Source organism: Cebidichthys violaceus, unplaced genomic scaffold (assembly GCF_023349555.1).
Source record: "Cebidichthys violaceus isolate CVI_PGR_0920_01 unplaced genomic scaffold, fCebVio1.0.p SCAF_3, whole genome shotgun sequence".
In the NCBI taxonomy this organism is placed as follows: Eukaryota; Metazoa; Chordata; class Actinopteri; order Perciformes; family Stichaeidae; genus Cebidichthys; species Cebidichthys violaceus.
Window position 1 is genome coordinate 6,675,161 of NW_027176483.1, and position 16,614 is coordinate 6,691,774.

The 16,614-nt window shown below is 42.1% G+C and overlaps 1 protein-coding gene and 1 non-coding gene across 2 annotated transcripts; one reads left to right on the forward strand and one right to left on the reverse strand.

Annotated features, from left to right (window-relative positions):
• Positions 1-1,258: 1,258 nt before the first annotated feature.
• On the reverse strand, positions 1,259-1,347 carry trnay-gua (transfer RNA tyrosine (anticodon GUA)). Its single transcript is given in 2 exon segments — positions 1,259-1,294; positions 1,311-1,347. It is a non-coding gene; the product is annotated as a tRNA-Tyr (tRNA).
• A 5,790-nt stretch (positions 1,348-7,137) lies between these two features.
• On the forward strand, positions 7,138-16,573 carry LOC137881413 (netrin-4-like). The gene is made up of 10 exons (XM_068723348.1): positions 7,138-7,464; positions 7,712-8,268; positions 10,317-10,589; positions 11,523-11,649; positions 11,911-12,099; positions 12,884-13,091; positions 13,232-13,344; positions 13,489-13,557; positions 14,399-14,572; positions 14,951-16,573. Exons 1-10 carry the CDS (start codon positions 7,404-7,406, stop codon positions 15,091-15,093), a joined length of 1,914 nt encoding a protein of 637 aa, XP_068579449.1. The 5' UTR covers positions 7,138-7,403; the 3' UTR covers positions 15,094-16,573.
• Positions 16,574-16,614: the final 41 nt, after the last annotated feature.

The following is a 16,614-nucleotide window of genomic DNA, read 5'->3' on the forward strand; positions in this document are numbered from 1 at the left end:
AGATTCAGATTTTACAAACAAAATGTGATGAATTTATAAAATATGCTACTGTGCTTTAGATCAAACTATCCAACAGTATATAAAGTAGTTAAAATGTGCTCTAGCAAGGCAAGGCAAGTTTATTTGTATCGCACATTTCAACAACAAGGTAATTCAAAGTGCTTCACATAAAACCATTAAAAGCATCAAAACATAAGGCAAAAGAAAACAATTAAGAACATTCATTGAAACATTAAAAACAGTCATTAAAACACTAAAAAGCAGTGTAAGAAATAAAATACAGTAAATACTAGTAAAATACTAGTAGTAACATACTTCATAAATCATAATATTCCAATACTCTCTAAATTACAGAACTAAAACTATTTAATTGTCTTTTATCCCAGTACCTCAATTACATACACACTTTACATAGTGTCAATTACATCCTGTCTGTTTACTCAGTAAACAGACAGGATTGTGTTTTTGTGTACATTCACACTGCTTTTGTTCCCTGTGTGCTGAACATTAGGGAAGTAAGTCTAACAGAAGCTTCCGAGTACAGATAAACAACACCTACCTGTGCAGACTGAGAAGCCACCTTGAGGTACTGTGATGTATAACCTGAGGAAGATAAAGTTGTATGTCACAGATCTGCAAACGCAGCATTAGTAAACATATTCAAAGGTTACACAAACAACTCTTCACAGATAGTAGCACAGGGGCAGAAGTCTGCTGTGCACAGAAAAGGCTCAATATTACAATAAAGACTTTGTCATTGTGTCCTTAGCCTAATTTAACAAATCAATTTGTTGCAATCTCAGCCTTTTCCAAACATACCCTCAAACTTACGAACAGCTAAATTTAGTTTTTTTCTGCATTGACTTGATTTAACCAATGCTTGACATTAAATGAAAGGCAAAAATGTGTTTCTACAGGCTACAAACCACAGTCATGAACGCAAACATAGGCTGAAGAGCAGAGGAGTCTCTGTTAAAGGTAACACCAGAACATTCGATGTTCATATAACGTTACAAACCTGCTGTCCTTAAATTATGGGTTGCGTTAACGTTACTCACAAATAAAATAATCCCGTTCAAACGACTTTAGCTCTAAGCAGAAAGGTTAGGCATGAATAAAAAGATAAACATAAAGGACTACAGCAACTGCAGAAACAGCTTATACAATATCTTTTACGATTGTTGTCAGTCAACTAGATGGCACTACAGAGCTGGCATAGCAAGCTATTCTAAGTAGAAAGTCTTGGGAAAAATTGGTCTCCTTCGAGCCGGATTCGAACCAGCGACCTAAGGATTTCAGCTATATTGCCTCTACAGTCCTCCGCTCTACCAACTGAGCTATCGAAGGGACAATATCCAAGTACTGTACGCTTCTGTCTTGAAGACACCTTCCCCGGTATATCTAATCTAATCCAATCTTAGCTAATTATATTATATTATAAAATATCTATAGAATAGGAAGCGCGGCCACACAGCTAACGCTAACTATCTTAACACTATCTTAACTAGCTTGCATTCATTAGCTCGCGTTAGCTTTAAATGAAAGTAAAGTTGGCACTACGTCGACTGAAACTCTGTTGCTTTATGGTAAAACTGCGCACGCCGTTTTGCATCAAAGAATAAGGAAAAAAGACCGGAAAAAGATATCTTGGTAAATGGCACACCTGTGACCCGTCCTAATTTAAACAAAGACTGAGCACAAAATTGGAAAACTAATAAATAACCAACATTAAACGTGACCTTACCGTTGTTTCCCTGCACCCAGACACAAACAGGTGTGATATGTATCGCTGTGATTAGAGGTGGATCAATATCAAGTAATCTGTTGAACTCTGGAGAAGTTTGGGAATAGGAGCTTGTTCAAGCTGCAACACAACAGTAGTCATGGGATGGGTTACTTTTCCCCTTTACCTGCCGGGTACCAAACCAAAAAGAAAGATGCATGCATGCTTAATGGTTCATAGGTAAGAACAAGACACATGTGGCTTACTTTATGTTATGTCAGTGGGATGAGCATTGAAGGGCTTGCGGATGACTTGTATTTCTTAAATTTGTCTAAAACCAAAAACTATTTGTATTTATGAATAATGTCATAACTGTACTCCAGCAGATAAATTATACTTCATGCACCGGACCCATATTGCTGAATTGTTGCTGAATAGAGTAGCCTAATAAAAAAAATCTAAATCACCCTGCTTTCAAACTAAATCCAATTTAAACCACTAGGTGGCAACATCCCCCTATTTTCTCCTTTAATCACCTTCTACTGTAGGCTGAGATATATAATTACTTTATTGAGAAAATCAAAATGTGGGGTCAGTTAAAATCATTCAGTTCACTTACTCTTAAGTATATAGTGCTTCACTATACATTGTCAGGGGTTTGAGTATCAGGACAACTGATTGCATGTAATGTATCACAATCCTCTTATGATTTTGTCAAATTGACAGATCATGATTGCTGTTAGTTTGAATATGACTCTCTGAATGCCTAAACTGAAACAAGAAGAAAGAACGAATACTTTAATCCTACAAGGAGAAATAAAATTTCAAACAAGTTTAAACTGCTATTCCACACGTTGTTACATGCCAGCACCAAGCAAGGGTGCAGAAGGAGTCTCACTAAACCCATTGTACATTCACAAGAGAGGGGAAGTACAATATATATATATATATATATATATATATATATATACATATATATATATATATATATATATAAGGAAATACTCCAGAACATCTTTATGAGAGCTTGAGCTTGTTACTTGGCAGACTAAGATTTTATTTATAGAACATAAAATAATTTTATAAAATATGATGCATTGTTGGAGTGACACCCACCAGTATATAAAATTGTTAAAATGAGTCCCAGAGCTGCCCAATGTTGCTTACACATTATTAATCTAATAATACAATACAATAATATTGCATTCTAAAGGACTATATGATAAAGGGACCTGTGTATTATGATTACTTTTACTTTTTATACTTATTAATATATGTCTTTTCCTGATAACATATGTATATTTGTGTCTTTTACATGTAGTATTTCTACACTTACTTTGACCTTTTAAAGGATCCCATTACTACTGGGAGAGGGTCATTGAGATGTAAACCAAAAATCAATGACCGATGAGCAGAAAAGTGACACCGATAATTGCTTTCAGCGAGGTTTATTAGAGGCTTGTAATATATAAATGGTTGCTGTCAGACAAAATGAAAACATAGTCATCTTGTCCTGACCTGTCAGACAGAAAGGCACGGTGTTACATGTGTAGCTGCTTCAACATACAGTGCATTACAACAACATGGGGACAGACATTCAGCCTAAAGCAGATCCGTGAGGCAGCCGACATTCCTCTCATAGTGCAGGCAGGTTCGAATCTTCTCCATCCGTTACTGAGATTATCATCCTGTCTGCCCCTCAACTGAGAATCCACGGGGAGCTACTTAACCTCACCCGCCTGAGGTAAAAAAAAGTCTTAAGGTTGGGTCTTCAAGACATGCTACCATCAATCATAACCGGTAATAGACGGCTTCACAAGACAAACTTCATGATTATCCTCAATCTAGCAGCAATTTTCCAATGTTTTATGGCTTTCTTCTTTGTTAAATTGTGTTTTAAAGCTGTAAATACTGCAAGAAAATGGAACAGTAGGTGGAATTTTCTCTCCATAATGGAGCTATTTTCTGCGGGCAAAGTTTAAGCTGGGAACAGCCCGAAGGCATCCTCATGATTAACAACTGCCAGCGGTCTTCAATCTGCTTTCCAAGGTCGCCATGTCTGTCACATCCTCATGGGGCCATCCCATGTGACCCACGAGGCCTTTTGAAAGATTTACGCCCTCAGTGTTTTGCATGGCACCATACTGTGTACAATGTAAGACAGTTTTTTTATGGGCTGTCTTGCATGGGCATTTCCTAATGAGCCCTGCACAATGAAGATCAAACACTCATAACACTCTGACACTGTGCCAACCGCATCTCAATACTGCATGCCAACACTATAAAGTATACACTCAGCAGTATTTTTTAAAAGGTTAGTGTACAATATATCTTTTTACTGTAGACTTTTTTTCAGACAGGAAATGACAGAACCATGTGTGTGTTAATGAATGTTAACAGAGCTGTTACTGTGGAGCACTTCGACCAATTTCACATTTTTTAAAAATTCACAAATAGTGAATTTCAAATAATGAAAATGTATTTTACTGAATTGTGTTTTCCAGAAGCATCACTTTTTCAGACTGTGAGTAGAGCTTCGTCTTTAGGGATACAATACAACTTTATCGTCCACAACAGTGAATTTGACTACATCTTCACAGAATTCAACATTTAGCCATAAAAAAACAAACATGGGGGGGCTCGCTCCACCAATAGTATGAGATACAAGTGATACAGCGAACAAATACAAAAAAGAAAGACAAATAAACAAAAAACAAAACATTTTTATGTTTAAAATTGCAACCGCATTTGTGGTGAAAGGTGAAATAAAGGGGAACTTCACATTTGGTTATCTTCCTGGGTAACCTTAAACATGTTCAACTAGTATTTAAAATACAACAGGGATACAGTGAGGACTTAACATATGTCTACCCTCTATAACATCATGTAACATGGAAACATTATCTGTAATACTAATAATTTCAGCCTGTTTGACTGCTTCCCTGCTTTTTCAACCATCACCTGTCAGATACACGAACAGGTTTCTACAATGTTAAAATGTGTGTCTGTTTCCACTCTTACTGTTCCTGATATTGTATGTTTTATTTGTCCTTTAATTCATGCCATGTGGCAGATGACATTACACAGGAACACTTTAACCCCCTGTGGGGTTTCCATTCTGCTCCCATAACACTAAAAAAAAATTAAACTGGGACACATCCGCCTGCCTGTCTTTTATGAAGGTGAAACTCCCACATTTCCCCTGTTTCTGTGTCCACTCTCAAATCCAGGCTGGTGCTCGGTCATCTGTTGAGTCTTTTTCTGTGTGAGTGTGTCGAAAGGTGACGTGAAATTGAAATTTAGAGAATAAACTTCCTGAAGTGTCTGGATGGAGTAGGGTTGAGTTGGTGAGGGGAATGTCTGTGGAGGGGTGGTGGAGGCCTTTGTGCAAGGAAGAATCAAGAGCCTTTCAACTGTCACTGTATAATATGCATAACTAACACTGTGTATGCCAAATGAGTTACATCATGGGAAGAATTACATTGTAGGACAAATATTTACAGAACGCAGACCCTGTTTCATTTTTGTCATTCCAGATCAAACCATCTGATAAAAATGTGGGTGAGGAGAGTGTTATGGCTAGGAACAAGCAGACAGATAGCAGAGATAAACGTCGTAAAAATGGAATGAAGAGCAAGGAAAAGCAGTGACGGAAGGTGTTTGGAGCCTGTGGGCAAGGCACCTACCCTCCTGGCCTGGAGCATGTCTGGCTTTGTGTCCGGCTTTTACAGGAGAGTAGACAGATTACTTGCAAGGATTGAGACGGTTCAGTGAGCTCAAGGTACTAGGTGACATGGCAGCTTGGGGGGGGGGGGACCCATATCCTTTTACAGTCTGGAAATAAAGCAGGCCAGCGGCGGTGGAACGGCCCCACGTCCATCATCTTATTGGGCAATTAGAAGACAATGTCACAGCAGCACTGCTGGCTGTGGAGGTCCTGCACCAGACGGTTGCAGGCAGGGAGGTAATTTAACATAAGAGGAGTATTTCCCCCCAATATTTCATGTGTTATTGAACTAACCCCTATAACGTCAGTTTTCTGCAGTATTCCCACATAGAAACATGAGCCAGTGGCTGTTTGATCGTAAGATACAACTAGGGTGATTTGGCTCCGTAGAATTCAAGTTGTGTAACAGAAAAAAAAAAAACGACAAACAGCTGGATTTAAAGAGAGTAAAAGAATTTGTTTGTCACATGCGTTGCTTTCATCCTGTCAGGGGAATATACACCACACACTGGCCGAGATTAGACATCCTTCCTCTGCAGCATTCTTCACGGTCACTCCTGGGATTTGAGGATCGAAAAGCACGCAAGTGATGTACAAAGAGAACAGCTCAAGGAGCATCACCCCTGGCCCCGGAGGATAATCGGGAGACAACCGAAATAACCCGTGCAAATCTAAAAACACGCATGCATGAACCCTGTCCCCTTTAAACAGAGGAGACCCGTCACTGTGACGAGAGTAGCAGTATTCAAGGAATGTCCTGATCTGGGATGCCTTAGGGAAGAGACTGAGAAATGCTCATGACCCCCATTCTTCTGCTTTAACATATACACTCAATGAGAGGATGATTCACACGACAGACCACATTCACAGTGAGAACAGATTACTCCTGACCTCGTGTATTCACAGCTATGATGCAGATTCTCAATGACACTGTTCCCTTTTCATCTTCATCAGTCCTGTCTGCGCCACATGTTAACCTTTTACAGGGCATCAAGTGGCAAAGCTACCTGTAGTATCATATTAACCAGTCTTTGGACTCAGTGAGGTGACATCACTGTTAAAAGTTTTTGAAAAAATGGCACGCAACGGGATGATTATTGGGGTCAAGGGTTGTGTGACCCCTCAAGGCCAAGGGCTGTTCTCTGTCTGACGACGAGGCAGGTAAAGCGTGGTTAGTGAGTGGCAGTTAGAAATAAGTGGTGAGATGTAGCAGGAATGCAACACAATGACATGTTTGACGGTCAGAGCTCGAGTGCCTGGGGGAGGTTTGTGGAGGCAATCTAAATGTCTCATTTATTGTTTTTGACAAGTGCTTTTGTGCTCTAAATCTGATGACAGCCAACTGCTTTTTATTATGGATGCTTTTTGAGGAATGCAGAGGGAAAAAAAGTGAATGCTTCTCCAAAAAATAAAGATGCAACTTTTTGTTTAAAGCTGATAAAAAATCGTCCTAAAGTAGATGGTGACAAAGAGTCCCAGTCATAATCTTTATCATAATCACAACATCCCCTTTAAAACACAGTGAACAAGTCTTCCAGGGTTTTGAGATTGCTCCTTTTTGATACGTCTTGATTTTCGGAACCAGCGTGGGCGGGGACTGGGAGAAGACAAGAAGAAGAGGGCGGTACTAACCTCTTCATATTCCCAAATGTCAATGAACAAACAGCAGATTGAACCCAGAAGCGCGTGGGCTGGAATAATTTAGGATGATGAGAGCTCAGACAATACGATCTAAGTCTAACGCGGCATTTCTACACCATGCCAGACAGGATTAAGATCACGTTCGAGTCTCTGGGCTTTCAAAAGCATTAGTATTATTTTCAAGTAATTATTTTGTATCGTAACACGTTGGATTATTAACGACTGGATATCCTTAGATCAAGCTGTTGAGGGCGCGCTCCAACTTTTCTATACGACAGGTGACTTTATGTCGAAGATAACAACTCCTTCAGGATGAGACTGTGGACTTTACTTGTCATTATCCCGGTGTGCGCATCATCTCCTCTGCCAGCCGGTGAGTTTGAACATGTGTCTGAGACTTTTACGCGCGCACTTCAATAAGCTCTGAATGAATACACGCATATACGAACGATTCTGGAAAACGTTGCATCCACGTGCCTAGTGCACACCTTTTAAGAAATAGTTGGGGGAGCGGGTACCGAACTCACCACCTTTTGTAGTAATGGACTGCCTTTCCTGGTGTATAACTAAAGCGCTTTCACTCACTTTACACTCAAATTAACGCACCTTTTTCTTACCAGAAACGTCTAAATCCAAAGGTCCGGTTGTGGAGAGCCGCTGTTCCGGCCGAGCCTGCAACCCCCGCATGGGCAACTTGGCCCAGGGCAGAATGCTGAGCACCCAATCGGTCTGCGGCTCCAACTCCTCGGAGCCCTACTGTGTCTTCACAGAGACGGCTTCGCCCCGTGGCAGGGACTCCTGCTCGGCAGCAAAATGCAGCAAGTGTGACTCTGCTATCCCCGTCCAGGCGCACCCTCCCTCTGCCATGAGCGACTCCTCTTTCCGCTACCCGAACACTTGGTGGCAGTCCGCAGAGGGGGTGAAGGAGGAAACGCTCCAGCTCGACCTGGAGACGGAGTTCCTCCTCACCCATCTCATCCTGGTGTTTCGCTCACCCCGTCCGGCTGCCATGGTGCTGGAGCGCTCCCAAGACCACGGGCACACATGGAAAGCCCTCAGGCATTTTGCCGGAGACTGTGAGGAGGCGTTTGGCCTGGCAGAGGGGTCGCCAGTCGGGGAGAGTGGAGCAACGTGCACCTCCAAGTATTCAGGAGCTTCCCCTTGCACCAGAGGAGAGGTGAGTCCAAGTGTCCTGATTTTGACAGTGTGACGTGAGAGGGGTTTCTTTGGAGGCCACATCAAAATACATAGGTTACTACTTCTGCAGGTAAATAACAAACAGAAGAAAGCTATCAACTAATAACATGTTTTACTTTTGACAGCGTATACCCCCTGATGATCCACCTCGAGTGTATCATTGTACAACAACACTGTTAATTCAACCCCCAAAGTAATCAGTGTTTTAATGAAACATGACACATTTTCATTTTCAGATGAACATGTCAAATGCAAAGTTGTATCACTGGCAAATCATTTTTGGGGGTGGAGTACACATACACAGACAAGGGTTAAAGGGTCTTTATATACATCTCAAAATAAATGATCAAAGTGATGTTCTTTTATGCAATACATGACAAAGCTCTTCACATCTATAAAACCACAACCCTTACAGCTGATAATCATTTTGATTGGTTTTAATTTAAATTTGATGAATCCTTGATTTATTAAACAACAGAATTTGAAAAACCGATAACACATTATGATCATAGTGTCATTTTTCTGCTGTTATTGGTGCTACTATTATAACTCTCAAATCTCATATGGATTGACTATGTTTTAATTCTATTATGTTGTTCATTCTATACACATGACACCTATTTCACTTCTGGCCATGCTGGGAGAGGGATCCCTCGTCTGTTGCTCTCCCTGAAGTTTCTTCCCTTTTTTTCCCATTAAAGGTTTTTTTGGGGGTGGGTTTAAACTTTTCCGATGCGAAGGCCAAAGGACAGAGGATGTTGTAAGCTGTAAAGAATGTAAAGCCCTTTGAGGCAAATTTGTGATATTGGGTGATACAGATAAATTTAATTGAAAATGATTTCATAGGAAGTTTTCTGGACAATAATATAGAAACTGGGTCAAGAGCCAATGATCAGTAGTCTTTGAGGTTGCTGGCGTTCAAAGGTTTAAATACTGGATTGTGATTTAATTTCTCAGATCTGAGAGTGACCACATCAAAACACACTGCCAGCACTTCACAGTAAAGTCGTTTATTGGCACCGGGACGCACTATAAGCTGATATCACACAGCCCACTGAACAAACAGCTGCTTTGTAAACTGACCTCCTCTGATGGGCTGAGGGAGACCTTTTTTGTTAGGCCAGCCTTCTAAGCTGCAAACTGCTTTGACATGCACGGATAGAATATCAATGTGTACTTTTACCTCCGATATTCCCTCAAAGCATTTTTTTTTTTGGAGCTGCTGCATTATCACAGGGAGGCCAGAGCCAGATAACCGGCTATGATTAATTCATGAGCAGGCTGTCCATTCACACGGATGGTGTACAAGAGAGACTCTCACTGGAGCCTCGGACCACATTGGGAGGAACGTCTGAATGAATATATGGCTTTGACTGATCTCATAATTGCAGCGTATTTGGAGCAAGTATGTGTCTTGCTACAGTATGTCAGCTCTCTTGTAGAAGCATGTCACCCTTTATAATTAATCTGTTACTCAGCATGCAAAAGACCCAAAATGTAGAGTTTCAGCAATAAAGTAACACTACCGGCATCATATACTTAGTTTAAAGTCTCGGCGCTGTAATGAGATCGCAAATCAGAACTAGCTTGCGATTTGTCAACTGCAATGTTCATACACTATACAGTAAAACTTGTCATAGGTATCACTCACCATATGATATCATTATATAAAATACAGTATATTCTTTTTGATACAGCATTATGTCTCTCTTGTGTACAGAACAAACAGAGAATGCAGGATGTATTAAGAATGGATTGTTAATCAAATAAATCGTAGTTTCACCTTTTACTGACTATGAGACTTTGATTGAAAATTGAAGCTAGTCTGATTTTCCTAGAACAGCAGCTGTTTCGGGAGCATGAAAGGCGAACCACATTGATGCCTGTTTTTCGTTTGGCAGACCAAGAAAAAAGAGAGACTGACATAATTTATGTTTACGTCATGGTCTGTCAGCGTCTGTTAAAGAGGCTTTTATGAGCGGAATAACAAGACAATAAGACATTTTCTTCTCTACTTCAATTTTTCAGGTGATCTATCGAGCTTTGTCGCCCTGGAACTCGGTGGATCCGTATGGACCAGCCGCCCAGGACCAGCTCATGATCACCAACCTCAGAGTCCGTCTGCTGCAGCGCCAGCAGTGTCCCTGTCAGGCCAAACATCCTGGTGCTGCTGTCCTCCCCACAGACCACTATGCCATCTATGATTTTATTGTCAAAGGCAGTTGCCTTTGCAATGGACACGCTGACCACTGTGTACCAGCCGGGGGCTACCGACCCAGCCAACAGAAGACCAACAACATGGTGAGAGATTTTGAGCTGGATTTTGTGAGCTTACAGCTTGTAGGTGAACAATACTCCACTTAGGAAAAGCTCTTGCTCTTCTGTTGTGAAAACTTACAGAGATGTTGTGTCATGCTGAAGTCTGCCGATGTTTTTTTTTTCCATCTCCATTGCTATTTGTTTATGTGATGAGATTGGGAGTAGAGGGATCAGGGTTTTGTTCCCACCACTCCTTTGTTACTCAGCTGTACGCTGGTATGTGACACTGAAGCTGAAGGCTGCAGTGAAGAGCCACAGCTTTACCTACCATTACAGGAATTTAAGTGTGTGGAAACCTTAATTATGGTATTCAGCCTAATGCTTTAACAACCCATAGTCTCTGTTGTGTTATTCTCTTTACTGTAAATGGAGACCAGAAGAGCTTGTTTGATTCCAACATGGTCTAAAAAGGTGTAGACATGCTACACGGGCACAGTGTATAACTGTTGTGATTGTGCATGTAGATGTTGGTATGTTGCAATGCTTAAGAAGTATTACACACATAATGCTTAAGAAGTATTAGACACATCACATGTAGGTGCAATGCTGCTGGAAATCAGGCTCAATGAACAGTAGCACCTGCACATTGACCACAGACCACACATTTATTTAAAAGGTTAAAGTTTCGATCTAAGTCGGATCATCGTCAGGCCAAAATGTTTTAAAATGTTTTCCAAGACCACATTACATCAACGGGCTGATGAACATTTTAAAGCAATTAACAGTTTAAGGAGAACACGATGAAAACTCCTCAAATACACATTAATCCAAAAGGGTGGTAGCACACCACAATGTGTTGCAGTACTGCTTGCTCACCTTTCTCTAAGCATTGTTCCTGAGCCACTTGAAGACAAGTACAGTCACTGAAAGATGCATGCAGATACAATGAGCTAAATACCTTTCTTTGCCTGGCAGGTCCACGGCAAGTGTGTTTGCAGACACAACACAGCCGGTGAGCACTGCGAGCGCTGTGCCCCTCTCTACAATGACCAACCCTGGCTGGCTGCCAACGGCATCATAGGGACGCCACACGAGTGCCAGAGTGAGTGATGGGGCAAGGGAGTCAAATGCAGAGTAGGACACACAGCATGTAGACGTATCTTGAAAATGAATTTAGTCTCATAAATCACATGTGACCTTTTAGACGCTCATGCAAGATGAATAACAGAGCAGTTCCTTTTTTTTTTTCATGTCAGCTGTACTGTAAGAGTTATCACTGCTATCTCCGGGGCTTTGAGAGTTCATCCGAGCAAAGAGCAAAACGTCTCATTGTGTTTGATTGTGCATGTCCATCTAAACCTAGAGTGCAAGTGTAATGGTCACGCCAAGAGCTGTCACTTCAGTCGTGGATTGTGGCTAGCGACAGGACGGCGGAGTGGCGGCGTGTGTGACGACTGCCACCACAACACAGAGGGCCGTCACTGCCAGAGCTGTGAGAGGGGCTTCTTCAGAGACCCCAGCCGACCAAAAACCGCCCCTGACTCCTGCAAAGGTAAAGAGTGTAGCTCTTTTTTTCCCCCTTAAACCATAACTCTGTATGGATGAATGCCAGCAGAGAATTCCAATTAAGAGTGGGAGTCTTTGATATTTTGAGGGCAGTAATGGAGATTACATTTTTCTTTTGACCCGCCAGACTAAAGCAGATTGATCTCTTATTTTCCCTCAGCACCTTTCTGAGTCATTGCCTCCCCAGTGATGAGATAGTAAGATGACTCTAGTCCGCTCCTTAGCAGGAATGACGGCGACCGCACTGTTTTGGAATGTGACCGTAATTGCAAACAATGGAGGAATTTCCCATGGACCATGCGAGCACATTTTTCCCATTCTTGCCCTTTCGCCCCGCCAGGCATGCTGAAGCATTTTTTAAGACCAAACATGCCGTTTTTGGAAACAGATGAAGCAAGTCTGTAACAAAAATCAATCTGTCATCACGAGGGACCATCAGGCGGCAGGTCTGACAGCGTAGAGAGGGAGTGATTTACTGTTTGTTTTTGCTGCAGCTGCTTAGAGCATGTTGCGTACATACTCCGAGCTTGTTGCTTGTTACAGGAGGATGATAAAATACAGTAAACATTTCATATTGTGGGAGTTAACTGTGTACACTCTGAATGTGTTTATTTGGGCTTCTACAAGTGTTTGTCCTTCGCATACATGCAGGCTCATAATGTATGCTGAGTGCTTATAGGTCTCTGCCAGAAAAGCAGACACATATTTTGACCTACAAACAGAGATGTTAACATGCAGCCCTATTGCTCTGTCACCCTTCTCCTCTGCAGCCTGTTCCTGCCACCCTGTAGGCTCCGTCCTCTCTGGAGGTAGCACTCTCTGTAACCCTAGCAGTGGGGAGTGCACTTGTAAGCCCGGTGTCGGAGGCCCCCACTGTGACAGCTGCATGCTGGGATACTGGGGGCTTCATGAATACGGCTGCCGTCCATGTGACTGCACAGGGGACTGTGACCCTTACACCGGTGACTGTATTTCTGGGTGAGAGCCAAGATTTAATACAATAGCCATATGTATTTGTACTTGGATTGAGTGATGCATGGCGTAGAGGTGGAGTGCATTCTGGATGATTAACAGTAAGTAGAGCCCTGCCTCTGACTGGTTTTACCTCTGCGGCACAGCTCAGATGTGGAGGTCTTCTATACAGCCACCGGCCACATGGGACACAGCAGCAATAGTAGTGAGACGGCACTCTTTAGGCTAGAGGAGCTTTTCTCTGCACTGCACCACTCTGGTGAGTCACAGGTCATATCACACCAAATACACTGCACACTCATCAGCCCACACAGATTAAATGCAGCTGTTTTGATGTTTGAATCTATACATCATGAAGAAGTGATTTGTCTGAATCTTATTCATCATGTTTAATGTTTTCCAGAGAAATGTGAGTGTGTAGAAGTTACACTTGGCAGCCCTAAACTCTTCTGTGCTGCGGAGTATGACTATGGTAAGTGCTATTTGGCAGAGGGAATAAATTCAGTATTGTGTGTCATGACAATCTCTATGATAAAACTCAAAATGTTGGTTGTTCCACTTGATATCTTGTTTAGTGATTCCATAAAGTTTTCTGTTTACATTTGTTGTTACTCACCAAAATACATTACGTGTATCATTGAGAACTATCAAATGTGTTGAATGCTTTTTCTTCCACATAAAACATTTGCAAAGCCAATTGAAATTTGCATAGTTCACATCCATGTTCACTTGTTGGAAGTCTCCTCCTTCCCTTGCCTTTGCTGCATTGCTGTGGTTCTTGGCACATAAATGCCACTTGTAGATCAGTGAGAAGTCGTTGGCACACGCACCAGGACAAACAAAGCAGGGACCCACTCACAAAAACAGAAACTCCACACAGGTTTACCTTTTTAAAGAAATGTTGTATTGCACCTCAAAGTCAAAATTGATGCAGCAGAGGCCAAGATATCTGACTTTTAGTGCACCTGGATCTGTAAATGGCAGATCCTACAATTCCCATGTTGCAACTCAATAACATCTTTTAATTAGACTCGCATCTTTCAAATGCAATACCCCCAGTATGTAATGCAGGTTGTCTTTTAATAAATGTGCAGTCTCCAAAACCCAAGCCAAGAAAAAAAATCCTGACGTCAACACATTATTTTCCTAGACTTGAAAAGCTCCTTCAGGACCAAAAAAGACTTTACACAACTGCAATTCTCTTCATGACTAATAAACTGATGTAGATCTGTAAAAGTTTGAGAAGTGGAAATTGTATTTTGTAGTTGGTAGACTGCTTATATGTTAAACAACTGTTTGTGTTGCCTTGGCAGTGCTGGTGGTGAAGGTAATGTCAGCTCACGATAAAGGCTCCCATGCAGAGGTGGAGGTCAAAGTCAAGAAAGTCTTGTACCAGAACCCCCAGATGAAGGTCCACAGGGGAAGCGTTACCCTTTACCCAGAGTCCTGGACCACTCATGGCTGTACCTGTCCCATCCTCAACCCAGGTCAGCTGCAGCCACTTCCAGCGGAAAACTTTGAGTGAACAATCTGCCATCTTTGTGCTGAATAGAGGATCTTTGTCACTGCTCATGCAGGCTTAGAGTGGGTGCCAACATCCTAGCATCACTCATTTAGATTAGACATTTACAGCTTAAAGATTAGAGCCATCTCTTTGTTATGAGACTGTCTCACATCTAACACTTTTACAATAATCATTTCTGGCAACATTCCTTCAAGCCGGCCATAGCAGCACAGTATTTGAGTGATTGATTACAGTTGCATAATGATGTGCGCTCTTTTTTACATAAGGTGATTTTTAGTGGCATCCTCAGCAGACTTGAGATTCAGTAGCATTTATGCTCTGTTCTCTCTCTCTTCTCCAGGATCTGAATATGTTGTGGCTGGTCATGAAGACTGGAAGACCGGCCGACTGATGATCAACACCAAGAGCCTGATTAAATCGTGGACTTCAACCCTGGGACGTAAAATTCTCCACATCCTCAGGAAAGACTGTGGCCGCCTGTAGGGCATTGGCAAGAACTACAGAGGGATGGAGAGGTGGAGGATGATCTGTGACATACCGGAGTGTGCAGAATGAACAGAGGGACTGTTCAAATTAGGCATTGCTTTGACGCTAAAATGAAAGCTAAATATAATGCCCACTACAGGGATTTTACTGTTTCTTTTGTGTCTTAAGAGGAGTGCACATCCTCAGGAAACCGCTACAATGCCACAGTGCTGTGGTTGTTAGCCTGAGGTAGAAATAAGCACATACTTCACCAGACTACAGTCACTTAAGAGTAAAAAAGAACAAATCAAGACTTTTAATCTGAACAAAGACAAAGCTGATGGTGGAATTTCATTCCTGAACTGTATATTTTCCAGGTTATTTATAAACAATAAGCAAAGCATGTTAAAAACTCAATTACACTTCCTTGATGAGCCAGTCCCGTCCTACTGCATCAATTTCATTGAGAGCCGTTTACTTGAAAAGGTTCAGAGTAAATTATCCTTGTCGTCTCACAGATATTGGCGATACTTCATGAATGAAGTCAACATCCGAATGTGTGTGAGCGTGGATGTGTGCATTTGCTTGATGCCCTTGGCAGGGAGTCGGGGTCTGTACAGGTCAGAACAAGCAACTCCTGGATGAGGGGAGAGGATGACAAAAACATTACAGGAATCAAACGACTTAATCTGAACAGCTCTGCTCAGCGCCGGCAAACTCGCCAGCCTGCTGTCTGACGAGAGCAAGACATACTCTGCTCCACCATCTCAGGCCTGGTGTACACGCAACCGGCTCAAACACTTGGGATTGAGTTTGCTGTCACAGATGGTTCAGCTACATGAGTGGGTCATTGTCAGGTTGCTCAATTCAGATTCTGTGAGGATTTTCTGCTGTCCTCGTTCGAACCTGCTTCCTTGTGTGGAGGCGGAGGCTTCTCCAAACCCGAGCCTGTGGGACCCAGATTGTGTGTGTGTGCATGTGCGTGTGCGTGCGTGTGCGTGCGTGTGCGTGTGCGTGTGTGTGTGTGTGTGTGTGTGTGTGTGTGTGTGTGTGTGTGTGTGTGTGTGTGTGTGTGTGTGTGTGTGAGAAAGAGCACACACTCTCTTCACGTATGCTCCTCTTTTTGGCCTGTGAATCCTGCCGGCCCAAAATAAACATGTATTATAAGCCATTGACATCACAGTGTATCAGATCCAGAGTCCACAGTCCCATTTTGAAGCCGGGCCCAGTTAAGAATAGGTCTGGTCCGCTGTCTCCAAGGAGAAGGACAAACTCTGTGAGAAGACAGGGTGCATTCCTACAACGTGACATCAACGCTCATGTCCTTGTCCCATTGACTTTACCAAAATAAGACAAATGGGCTGGAGATTTTCTTGTAACGGACAAAGTTGTGATTTAGAGTGCATGAATGTACTCTGCCATCAATGTGATAGTTGTATTGCTATTTCTGTGTCCTACATGTTGTTGTTTTTTAAATCTAAACTGCAAAAACGACAAATTGGTGTGCTCATTCTCAATGCTTCAGGGAAAAGTCTGTTT

Bases quoted from the DNA above. Each gene is read 5' to 3' on its own strand.
- LOC137881413 (XM_068723348.1), top strand. From the start codon at position 7,404: ATGAGACTGTGGACTTTACTTGTCATTATCCCGGTGTGCGCATCATCT. The intron at 7,465-7,711 runs GTGAGTTTGAAC...TTTTCTTACCAG, and splicing joins ATCATCTCCTCTGCCAGCCG to AAACGTCTAAATCCAAAGGT. The intron at 13,092-13,231 runs GTGAGAGCCAAG...TCTGCGGCACAG, and splicing joins ACCGGTGACTGTATTTCTGG to CTCAGATGTGGAGGTCTTCT.